The sequence below is a fragment of the Cnephaeus nilssonii genome (assembly GCF_951640355.1).
Source record: "Cnephaeus nilssonii genome assembly, chromosome: 9".
NCBI lineage: Eukaryota > Metazoa > Chordata > Mammalia > Chiroptera > Vespertilionidae > Cnephaeus > Cnephaeus nilssonii.
Genome location: NC_137080.1, coordinates 31379121 through 31392093, shown reverse-complemented (window position 1 = coordinate 31392093; position 12973 = coordinate 31379121). Strand labels below are relative to the sequence as shown.

Here is a 12973-nt window from a genome sequence, read left to right as displayed (position 1 = left end):
AAGTGAAGTGAGGGATTCTCTGGGTCATATTCTTCCCACTCTGTCAGCAACTGGATCTAGCACGAGGAATCTAGGATCTTGCATATAAAATCCCTGGTATTGGCCTGGATAGAAGCCATAATAAACATAGAAAATAGTTCCCTCCTGGAGGTCTAGACAGAGCTCTCAGTGCTCTTGGCTTCTAGATGCTTTAATTGTAAAGCCATGGAGATTCTCATGGGGGTTGTATTTATATGTCCATGTGATCACATCTTTGGTGGTGAGAGGAAATTGATAGGTTTATACTTGGAAGACTTTTAAGCCTTTTAGTCACAAGAACAAGGGCTGGCCATATATCCTGGTTAACTTGAGGCAGCCTGGGTTATGCTCATAGTCCTATCATAAATATGAACAGTGTCCCCTCTGTCTGTGAAAGTGTCCCAGTTTGGATGATAAATAACCTAATCATCCTAATGACCAACTATAATGTGGTAGTCTGACAATGTAGAACACCATCGTCTATCACCTGGGGCTGGCCTAATCACTGTTCCTGTCAAAGTTTCTTTTCTTTTTTTAAAAAATAAATCTTTATTGTTCAGATTATTACAGTTGTTCCTCTTTCCCCCCTCCCATAGCTCCCCTCCACCCTGTTCCCACCCCACCCTGTGCCCTTACTCCTCCCACTGTCCTCATCCATAGGTGTATGATTTTTGTCCAGTCTCTTCCCATACCCCCACACACCCTTCCCCCCGAGAATTGTCAGTCCACTCCCTTTCTATGCCCCTGATTCTATTAAATTCACCAGTTTATTCTGTTCATCAGATTTTTTATTCACTTGATTTTTAGATTCACTTGTTGATAGATATGTATTTGTTGTCACTTTGTTGTTCATAATTTTTATCTTTATCTTTTTCTTCTTCTTCCTCTTCTTAAAGAATACCCTTCAGCATTTCATATAATACTGGTTTGGTGGTGATAAACTCCTTTAGCTTTTTCTTATCTCTGAAGCTCTTTATCTGACCTTCAATTCTAAATGATAGCTTTGCTGAGTAGAGTAATCTTGGCTGTAGGATCTTGCTATTCATCACTTTGAATATTTCTTGCCATTCCCGTCTGGCCTGCATAGTTTCTGTTGAGAAATCAGCTGACAATCGTATGGGTACTCCCTTGTAGGTAACTAACTGTTTTTCTCTTGCTGCTTTCAAGATTCTCTCTTTGTCTTTTGCCCTTGGCATTTTAATTATGATGTGTCTTGGTGTGGTCCTCTTTGGATTCCTTTTGTTTGGGGTTCTCTGCACTTCCTGGAATTGTAAGTCTATTTCTTTCACCAGGTAGGGGAAGTTTTCTGTCATTATTTCTTCTAATAGGTTTTCAATATCTTGCTCTCTCTCTTCTTCTGTCATCCCCATAATTGTTAGTACACTTGAAGTTGTCCCAGAGGCTCCTTACACTGTCTTCATATTTTTAGATTCTTTTTGCTTTTTGCTTTTCCGGTTGGGTGTTTTTTGCTTCTTCGTATTTCAAATCTTTGACTTGATTCTTGGGATCCTCTAGTCTGCTGTTGGATCTCTGTATATTATTCTTTATTTCAGTCATTGTATGCTTAATTTCAGATTGGTCCTTTTTCATATCTTTGAGGGTCTCACTAAATTTCTCAGAGGTTTCTAGAAGATTCTTGAATAACCTTATAACCATAGTTTTAAACTCTATATCCAGTCGTTTGCTTTCCTCCATTTCTGTCATTTGTGACCTGTTTCTTTGTCTCTGCATTTTGGCTGCTTCCCTGTGTTGATAGAGTGGCTTTGTGTGCTAGGTGTCCTATAGGGCCCAGTGGCTCAGCCTCCCCAGTTACCTGAGGTGGACATTCTTGGCGCACCCCTTTGTGGGCTGTGTGCACAGTCTTGTTGTAGTTAAGCCTTGATTGCTGTTGTTATCACTGGGAGGAATTGACCTCCAGGCCAATTGGCTGTGAGGGTCAGTTGTGTCTACAATGGGAGAACTTCTATGCTGGAGACACCCTTATGGGGCAAGACTTGCTTCAGTGGGGCTTTGGCGCTCACTGAGTCTGCCCCTTGAGTGTGTCTCTTATGGATGTGAAGAGTTGTAATCTGGATGGTCTCACTCTGACCACTGGGTACACTGGCTCTTGGATCTCCAAGGAGGTGCAAAGTCAGCCACTGCCTGAGGCCACCCAGCAGGAGCTACAGAGAGATCTGCAGATTCCTCCTCTTTGTTTGGGGTTTTGAGGTGCCCAGATGAGGCCCAGCTGTGAAGCAATGCAAGCTGCTGTCCAGCTTTGGGCTTTCTTTTGAGGGCTCTGGAGCTCTCTGACCCAGCTACAGTATGTTAGATTTTAGATTGCAAAAGGTTGGGCCACTCATATGCAAAAGCCTCTGCACACAGCTTGGGTAGGGATGTAAATTGGGTAGGGTGGGGTCTCAGGGAATCACCAGGGCAAAGCAAACAGCAATGGCTGACCGTCAGCCCTGCCCTGAAGAGGTCCCCAGATCTCTGTGTCATGCGGCACCGTGCAGGAACAATGATCGCTGCAAGCACCTCTGAGAGAAAACCACCCTCGTGCCCTATGCCAGACAGTCCAGTTTCTCCCTGTATGAGTCTGGGTCCCCAGAGTCTTGCCTGGCACTGGAGTTCAGAGCAGTTGGGAGCTTGTATCTCCCTCCAGATTGAAAAAGACAACAGCGTACTCAGTTGTCAGCCTGTTTCCGCACGCGCCTCCACACTTCACTTCCGCACCTCCACACCTCCTCCGAGTCTCAGTGTGCTTTTCTCTTTCCTTCTAGTTGTATAAATTCCACTCAGCCAGCCTTCCCATGGTTCTGGATGACATCTGTTTTGTCTTTTAGTTGTAGTTTTGAAGTGGTTGTGCGAGGCAGCAAGTTTAGGTATTTACCTATGCCGCCATCTTGGTTTATCCCCAGTTTCTTTCCTTTTTCATACACCTCAGGAAATTCTAATGAAGATGGGGCCAGCCATGTTCATTAGAATATCTTGATGAACCATGTGGAATATTTTGAATGACCCAGAGAGATATCCCTGACAGACTTGAAAGATGTTTTTTTTTTATCTTTGCATTCTAAGACAGAGAGAAAGTCATATTGGTAAACTGAGCCTTGCCCAAAGTAGACTTTGGGAAGTTCTGCCCCTTATGATCCTATATAATAAAGAGCTAATATTCAAATGGTCATCACGCCCTCATGAAGTCCCTCCATAATGGCTCAGACACGCAACACTGGGGAGAGAGGAATGGGGACCAGCCAGGAACAAATGAGCTAGTGAGAGAGGAATTGGGACCAGCCAGGCTGTGGCCTGGGAGAGGGACAAGCCGCCTGCCCTAGGGTCCTGGGCATCAATGGCAGCACCTTTACCTGTGGCTTGGGAGAGGGTAAAGCTGTCAGCCCCATGGTCCCGGGCACTTGTGGCTGAGGCCCAGGTGAAGCTGCCCACCCACGGTCCCCTGCGGCTGTGGCCGGCCCAGGCACAGCCAGCCTGGGTCCTGGGTGCCTGCAGCTGGCCAGAGGGAGGGAAGCCCAGGTCCCAGGTGCCTGCAACCAGCCAGAGGAGGGAATCCTGGGTCCTGGGTGTGAGGCAAGGCAGAAGTGGTTAGGGGCAATCAGGCCAGCAGGGGAGCAGTTAGGGGCAATCAGGCAGGCAGGCAGAGTTGGTTAGGGGCGATCAGGCAGGCAGAGGTGTTAGGGGTGATCAGGCAGACAGGAAGGCAAGGTTAGGAGCCAGCAGTCCTGGATTGCGAGAGGCAGTCGGACATCCCCCGAGGGGTCCCGGATTGGAGAGGGTGCAGGCTGGGCTGAGGGACCCCCTCCCCCATGAATGAATTTCATGCATTTGGTCTCTAGTCTAAGAATAAAAGGCTCAGCTCCTGAACCTCAAAGTCCTCCATATACTAGTAATAATAATACCAATATTTATAATAGTGTACATATACAATTTATAATAGTACTAGAGGCCCAGTGCATGATTGAATCATGCATGTGTAGGGTCCCCTACACGCTTTCGCTTTCGATCACGGGGGAGCTGGGTGCCTGTCCGCTGGTGCACCAGGCCTTTCAGAAGCCTCCAGCGCGGCAGAGGCTTCTGAAAGGCCTGGTGCCTGAGTGGACAGGCACCCAGCTTCCACACTTTTGCTTTCGATCGCGGGGGATCTGGGGGCCTGTCCGCTGGTGCACCAGGCCTTTCAGAAGCCTCCAGCGCGGCAGAGGCTTCTGAAAGGCCTGGTGCCTGAGCGGACAGGCACCCAGCTCCCACACTTTCGCTTTTGATTGCGGGGGAGCTGGGTGCCTGTCCGCTCAGGCACCAGGCCTTTCAGAAGCTTCCGCCCCACTGGAGGCTTCTGAAAGGCCTGGTGCCTGAGCGGACAGGCACCCAGCTCCCCCGCTTTTGATGGTCTGTGGTGTGACGTGAGCTTGCTGCCCCAGAGGCCCCCTCTGTGCCGCAGCACAGCCATGGCGCAGACGCTGAGCTCGAACCTCCGCTGGCGACGCGAGCTCAGCATCCCGCCGGCCCAATCAGCCACCTCGGCCACCCCAAGTCCCGCCCCCCTGCGCCTCCTGGCCAATCGCAGGCATAGTGAAGGTATGGTCAATTTGCATATTTGTCTATTATTAGGTAGGATTAGCTCAATGTTCAGCATTGTGCTAAATATGTTTCCTACATTAATTTATCTTAACAACTATATAATGAAACTAGAGGCCCAGTGCATGAAATTTTTGGGATCGGGCCTAAACGGGCAGTCAGACATCCCTCTCACAATCCAGGACTGCTGGCTCCCAACTGCTCACCTGCCTGCCTGCCTGATTGCCCCTAATCGCTTCTGCCTGCCAGTCTGATCACCCCCTAACCACTCTCCTGCCAGCCTGATTGATGCCTAACTGCTTTCCTCTGGCCCGATTGCCCCTAACTGCCTTCCCCTGTCGGCCTGGTCACTCCTAACTGCCCTCCCCTGCCGGCCTGGTCACCCCCAACTGCCCTCCCCTGCAGGCCTAGTCCCCCCCAACTGCCCTCCCCTGCCAACCTGGTCACCCCTAACTGCCCTCCCCTGCCAGCCTCATCGCCCCTAACTGCCATCCCCTGTTGGCCCGGTAACCCCTAACTGCCCTCCATTGCCAGACTGGTTGCTCCTAACTGCTCCCCCTGCCAGCCTGGTTGCCCACAACTGCCCTCCCCTGTAGGCCTATTTGCCCCCAACTACCCTCCTCTGCAGGCCTGCCCCCCCCAACTGCCCTCCTCTGCCAGCCCAGTCACCCCTAACTGCCCTCCCCTGCTGGACTGATTGCCCACAACTGCCCTCCCCTGCTGACCATCTTGTGGTGGCCATCTTGTGTCCATATGGGGGCAGTCATCTTTGACCACGTGGGGGCAGCCACCTTGTGTTGGAGTGACGGTCAATTTGCATATTACTCTTTTATTAGATAGGATGGTAAAATAAGCTAGAATTTATCCCTAATATTACAGATGAAAAATAATTATAATTTCAGAGGGAATAAGGAATTTACCCCAGGTCATACATCTGATAATTAACAGAGCTGAAGTTGGCATTAGGTCTTATACCAAAAGATGTGCTCTTGACCGTGTAATTAATGCCTGCTAACATGAGGAGGTAGCTTTGGATGCTCCTGGCATTTAAGTGTCAGACTTGTCAGTTTCATTGGTCCACTAGACATGGGTGTGGAATTCAAACTTTTGAAAAAGCATGTCTTCTAGGTTGGATATTTGCTGAGTTTCTGGGAAATAAATGCTCTTGGCTATGGTGGGCAGGTCATTTGGAGAGAAATACCAGATCTCTAAAGAAATTATGCCTGTGTTTCAAATACACCTCCAGAGGGGAGGTCATATTTTTAGCACTTCATTTACATGAAAGTAAGGCATTGGGCATAATTTCTGGCCCATGTTAAATAAAAAAATAAAATAAATAAATAAATAAGCAAACAAACAAAACAAACAAATCCATAAATACAGAGAACAAATTGATGGTTGCCAGAATGGGGGGTGGAGGGATGGGTAAAAAGAGGAAAACATGAAGAAGTACAAATTGGTTGTTAAAAAATTGTCGTGAGAATGTAAAGTACAGCATAGGAAATATAGTCAATTATGGTGTAATAACTAGGTACGGTGTTAAGTGGATACTAGACTTACCTGGATGATGATTTCATAAATTATATAAATGTCTAATCTCTATATTGACTATCTAAAATTAGTATAATATTTTCTGTCAACTATAATTTTAAAAGTTTTAAGTAAAAAAATAAATATCATTATATTACTTTACCTTAAGAGAGAAACTGCATACTGATCTATATTAACTTCCAATGTAGCCCAAACTTTTTGAAGAATATCTGCAACATTAGCATTTTCCTTTGTGTCTAAAAATAGCAATAAAAATAACAATATAAATGCCGTAAGTTGCCTGGAAGATGATTTTGTTCAAAGCCTTCTTTCTACAAAAGAAGTTGAAACTCATGAGTCAGGTGGTATCAAACTCATAGGCTTTATTAGCAGCAAAATCATGTATAAAATATAAAGATATATCCCTCTAGCAGAGAGCATTGTTCACCATTTTATGCTTTCACTTTATTTTTAGTTTAAAAAAATCATAAAATATTCTATTATCTAATGAAATACTCATTAATGAGTTCACATCAGATCTTTTTATCACACCAAAAATTTGTTTTGAAAATTATCATGTCAGCCTTAACCGGTTTGGCTCAGTGGATAGAGCGTTGGCCTGTGGACTGAAGGGTCCCTGGTTCAATTCTGGTCAAGGGCTTGTACCTTGGTTTCAGGCATATCCCCAGTAGGGGGTGTGCAGGAGGCAGCTGATCGATGTTTCTTTCTCATCGATGTTCCTAACTCTCTATCCCTGTCCCTTCCTCTCTGTAAAAAAATCAATAAAATATATTTTTTATAAAAGTATCATGTCAGAAAAAATAATCCATCCAAGTTTTCTAAAAAAAACAACAAAAAAAAAAACAGTGGCTAATAAGATTTCACTAAAGTTCAACCTAAAGAATAATCCACAAATGGTTTAAGAGTAAATCATTTAGAAAGAAAAATGCAAATCTATAGTAAACACTTCAAATTTGATGTAAAAAACTGACATATTTCTAATTACCTCATCTTGATTTTTTCAAAGTACTTACCGGTATTTGAAATTAATATCTTAATATATTTACTTGTCTACTATTTGCCCACCACCAGTAGAAAACGAGATTCATCAGAGCAGAAAGCTTGCTGATTTTACTGATTCCTAGAAGGCCAGAATCTAGAACAGTGCTGAATACTCAAGAGTTATTCAATAAGTATGTGCTGAATGAAGGCATGCAAATACTATGAAAACACTTTTAAATTGCTCAAATTTTGTCTTCATCAAGAGAAAAAATTATTTTACGAATGTAATTTTTGCAGCAATTGGACAATAAAAAGTGTATTTTACCATATAGTTAATTTGACAAATTCATAATTATTTTTCTAATAGAAACAATATAAAAATCAAGTAACACTAATATATTTCTATCATGAAACTATGCAATGTAGTTAGATTGTTCTACATTTGTGCATGTATAGTTTTTACTGCTTAGGCAAACATTTGGATGATTCTCATTAATGTTGTAAGAAACATTTCTTACAACAAAATGTTTCAATAAAGTTGAAGAATTCTACTAGAGGGAAGGCTTTTCCTATGTAAATGTAAACAAAATTGCAGTATGAACATAATTGTATTTAATTTTTTGCCTCTGCAGTGTTTTACTGCAACAGGTTGTTAAATCTTTTCACACAATTGTTTATTTTATATGCACAAATATATTTGATTTAATAAATATACTAATACACTTAAAATGTATGCCTTCTAAATGTATGTGACCATGGACATACATAGAAGCCTCTTCATTCAATTCATTTATTCTTTCATTTACCCATTCATTGAGTCATTCATTCATTCTCCCATTCATTCTTTTAGCAAGTATTTGTTGTGTGCTTACTCTGTGCTAGGCACTATGCTAAATTCTGGAAGCAAGAGAGTGAGTGTACTGAAAATGTTTTTTTGATCTCAAAGAATTTCAATATTTATAGAAATGAAAATATTTAGCCTATTCATAAAGTAAAATGACTCTAAAATATTTTTCATTAATACACACACAAATATTCATTGATATACAGGCAAGTTCATTTAATAAGTGATTGAAAAATTATACCTGGTGTTCTAGCTTTCATAAGCAATCTCACATAAGTCCCTCTCCACATGGCTTGAATTTTAATTGCTGCTGCTATTGTCTCTTTATCACTTACTGGTATGAAAAATTTCACATCAGCTAATTCTGCTGGAAAGAGAAAAACAAACTGTACTGAAAGTTATATTTAATCTCTTCCCCAATTTTCAATGTCTTTAACTACTAAAGCCCTCTGACATATAAAGTACCACAACTACAGATTTATTATTTTATTTAACACTAGAGGCCCAGTGCATGAAATTCGTGCATGGGAGGGTGTGTCCCTCAGCCCAGCTTGCACCCTCTCCAATCTAGGACATCCTTCTCACAATCCAGGACTGCTGGCTCCCAACTGCTCGCCTGCCTGCCTTCCTGATTGCCCCCAACTGCTTCTGCCTGTGAGCCTGATCACCCCCTAACCACACCCCTGCCAGCCTGATTGATGCCTAACTGCTCCCCTGCCAGCCCAATTGCCCCTAACTGCCCTCCCCTGCCAGACTGGTCACCCCTAACTTCCCTCCCCTAAAGGCCTGGTCACCCCTAACTGCCCTCCCCTGCAGGCCTGGTCATCCCTAACTGCCCCCCCACCGAAGGCCCAATCCCCCCCAACTGCTCTCCCCTGCAGGCCTGGTCGCCCCCAACTTCCCTCCTCTGCCGGCCTGGTCACCCCTAACTGCCCTCCCCTGTAGGCTTGATCACCTCCAACTGCCTTCCCTAGCAGGCCTGGTCCCTCCCAACTGCCCTTCCCTGCTGGCCATCTTGTGGTGGCCATCTTGTGTCCATATGGGGGCAGCCATCTTTGACCACATGGGGGCAGCCATCTTGTGTGTTGGAGTGATGATCAATTTGCATATTACTCTTTTATTAGATTGGATAGAGGCCTGGTGCATGGGTGGGGGCCAGCTGGTTTGCCCTGAAGGGTGTCTCGGATCAGGGTGGGGGTTCCCTTGGGGCTTGGGGCAGCCTGAGCGAGGGGCCTGTGGTGGTGTGCAGGCTGGCTATGCCCCCCAGTGACCCAAGCATAGGCTGGAAGCAGGTATCTGGGATTTATTTATCTTCTATAATTGAAACTTTGTAGCCTTGAGCGGAGGCCAGGGCAGGCCAGGGCAGAGTGAAGCTTGGCTTCCTCAATTGCCTGGGGCAATCCAAGCCTCCTGCTTGCTCCAGCTCCATGGCTGCCACCATCTTGGTTGGTTAATTTGCATACTTGCTCCTGATTGGCTGGTGGGTGTGGCTTGTGGGTGTAGCAGAGGTATGGTCAATTTGCATGTTTCTCTTTTATTAGATAGGATTGTCCTCTGTACATGATCCTTGTTTAGAAAATAACTGTTCTGGAGAAGGTAACACTAAATACTGACACCTTAGTGAACTACTATTGAGTCTTCTGTGAAAGTAGCAAGAGGCTTCTCTCAAAATTAAAATAAAATGTTAAAAGGGTGGAAATACAGTGGAGTATTGGGAGAGGCGGGAAAGGAGTATTACTTGGATCAGAAAAACTTTCCAGAATTCCTCAAATCATATTGTGTATAGAGTGTGCCAAAAATGTATACACACTTAGAATAATAATAAAGGCAGTGTTCATTAAAATACATTTCATTTTCAAAACTGAGCTATCAGCTGTTAAAGTATATATAGATTTTTTTTGGGGGGGACACCCTGTATATTAGGGAATTTCATACCTTTTAAGGTCAGGAACAAATGAACAAGGAGATTTTGGATGTATGTGTGGTAGGGGACACACAAGAACCTTGGAACCCTGTGAGCATTCCAGAGCACACCTTAAACTCTACAACTCCACAAACACTTTGAGTGCACTTCTCAAATTATTTCTCCTATGTGAGCCTGGGAATTTTTTTGTCTAATAATTATCTAAAATTATTCAGTACCTATAGAAGGCTCTTCCAAGGAGGAATCGAGTGCATCCAAGTCCAAAACCATAGCACGGAATGCAAATTTAAAGTATGAAGGAGGTTTCGTTATTTGAGCTTTTTTCATTAAACGCCATAAGGAAGTGTGAAAAAACTAAAACAGAAATAGGTTAGTGTATGTTTTAAACCAAGAAAATACTATTACCTGGTCAGAGAGGTCTAAAAAACTTCAGCTACTCTAAAAGTTTTAAAAATATATTTCTCAGATATATACGCAATCTACAAAAAGACTCTTCAAAGTCTCACTCATCCACTAAGAAACCAAAATAATCATATGATTTTCTAATCTAATAAAATGTTATCACTATAACAATTTTTATAATGTACATTCAATCAAAATATAACATTAAACTGGTTGAAAAGATTCAGCATAAGATAAAAAATATTATGGTCCTTGAGCTTAAGCAAGTTAAATACTGTATTTCATAGATTCTAAGATGCCATCTATTGTAAGACTATTATTTCATGTGCTACAGGAAAGAAAATAGACTAGTTAGAGTTTTTATCGCTTTCTTATTATCGATGAGTATTTACTTCTTATTGAAAAAGCTCTTTTAGATTTAGACACAGTTTTCCATCATTTATCACACTTACACACACATGAAAAATAAAACAAGCTACATAAATTGGTTACATATTCCAAAAATTTATTCATATTCAAATTCATACTTTTGCAAATTATTTTTTTGATAATACTTAACATCATTCTTTGATTTCCATAACTGATACTTTAACCTTCCTCTAGTTTTGTTAAAAACATGTTTTTTGCCCTAGCTGTTTTGGCTCAGTGGAAAGAGCATCGGCCTGTGGACTGAAGGGTCCGGGTTTGATTCTGGTCAAGGGCACGTACCTCAGTTGCAGGTTCCTGGCCCTGGTAGGGGGCATGTGGGAGACAACCAATAGATGTGTCTCTCTCACATCTGAATTTGCTCTCTGTCTCTCCCTCTCCCTTCCACTCTCTCTAAAAATCAATGTAAAAATATCCTGGGGCAAGGATTAAACAAACAAACAACAACAAAAACCCACCATGTTTTTTCTTTCTAACTACTTATAAAATTATTTACATGTTAAAAAAGAAAATACTTAGCATCTGTTTTTCCTATATAATGTGTCCTTTATGTTATCAAAGGCTTTGAAGATGCACCATTGCCTAAAGAATATTCTAGTTTTGTCCCTGGGGTTTTCTGAAGTCACTGACCCTCATTCAGAAAGTGTTGGTGCTGGCTCATATTTTATCTTGCCAAAGATGACTGATGGAATGATTTTAGACAACAATAAAAACACATATTCCGTCTTCCAATGTTGTTTCATGGTTTTTACCCTAAAATGCTGAGGGATTCCATTTATCCAGTCAAGCCACTGAGAATAACAATGAAGCCACCACACATTTCTGCGGGCTTACTTTCAGCTCTTTCCCTGTCCAGAGGAAGCACTGTGCTGGGTGCATTATGCAGAGCTCCTGGGGGACCATTTGAGGTGACTTTTTGTCAGTCACACCTTTCTCTCTTTTTGTTGTTGTTGTTGTTTGAGCCTTAAGGGAGTCATTTTGGTATGAGGAAAATCTCTCTCCCTTCACATTTTTTTTTTTTTGAGAATCTCTATTATGCCATTTAATTCTCTTCCCAGAAGGATTAGGCTTTTGTCAAATGATACACATAAATACACATATCTTTTGAAGCAATGATGATATGAAACCTTATGAACAAGTCCACAAGCACACAGAGAATTTAGAGGTCACCTGACAAGCAACAATTATAAGGTACCACCAAGTATAGCACACACTCTGATTTCATTCTGATGTTAAAGGGTGAAGAAATGTGCATCATAGAATTGGTGAAAAACGGTTCCTTCAAAGGCAAATGACTGTTACAGTTCTTGCTTAGTGTACATTTTCTAACAACTCTTCACTCCTCCCTCCCCGTATGTATAGAAACCGGCACTAATCTCATAACCTGTATTTGTACCTGCCCCATCACCCAGCAATAGTAGACAATCCTGAGTGCAAGCAGTTAACACAAGAGCAAATCATTGTCACTTTGGCCAATAATAAAATCAGGACCAAGACATTCTAGACTTGCCTCATATGGGGGAAAAGGATGTAAAATGGAGGAGCCATATTTTCCATGATATGAACTTAGGAGTAGAGAAAAGACGTCTATAAATAGAAAAAGAAAGGAAAGTTCTAAGGGTCTTCTGTTCCCTCTTTGCAGTTCCTCACTGAGTCTTTCCTATCCTTAGGTGTCAAAAAAAAATGTCCCTGTATTCTTATAATAGATCAACATACACACATCCAACTTTTTGGTGCTTTCTATGACATGCTAAAAATGTCCTAAATGTCCAACATTCAAGATAAAAATTGAAAAAATCAATGTTAATCCTTTCATTCTGTTACACTTGAGTGCTCATAGCCCTTGATCATCTTCATTCTGTAGGACATCACTCTGGTCTATAAGTGAATGCTGATGATTCAGTGAACTCTTTCTGTGGGCAGAAAGTGGCCATTACTCTGAATTCATGATTAAGACACATGCATGCTAGAGAGTGGGGAATAATCCCTAAAGAGATTCATGAATGGCCGAAATCGGTTTGGCCCAGTGGATAGAGCGTCGGCCTGCGGACTCAAGGGTCCCAGGTTCGATTCCGGTCAAGGGCATGTACCTTGGTTGCGGGCACATCCCCAGTAGAGGGTGTGCAGGAGGCAGCTGATCGATGTTTCTCTCTCATCGATGTTTCTAACTCTCTATCCCTCTCTCTTCCTCTCTGTAAAAAATCAATAAAATATATTTAAAAAAAAAGAGACTCATGAATTTACTATATCAATGGAGA

The 12973-nt window shown here is 42.6% G+C and overlaps 1 protein-coding gene across 1 annotated transcript in view; it reads right to left on the bottom strand.

Moving 5' to 3' along the window:
• Positions 1 to 12973, bottom strand: part of ADGB (androglobin) — a gene marked incomplete at both ends in the record, with an annotated part of 140638 nt that overhangs the window by 41310 nt on the left and 86355 nt on the right. The window contains 3 exons of the mRNA XM_079781170.1: positions 6281 to 6374; positions 8205 to 8330; positions 10106 to 10241. Coding sequence (XP_079637296.1) covers positions 6281 to 6374; positions 8205 to 8330; positions 10106 to 10241 — 356 coding nt within the window. The remainder of the gene's footprint in view (positions 1 to 6280; positions 6375 to 8204; positions 8331 to 10105; positions 10242 to 12973) is intronic.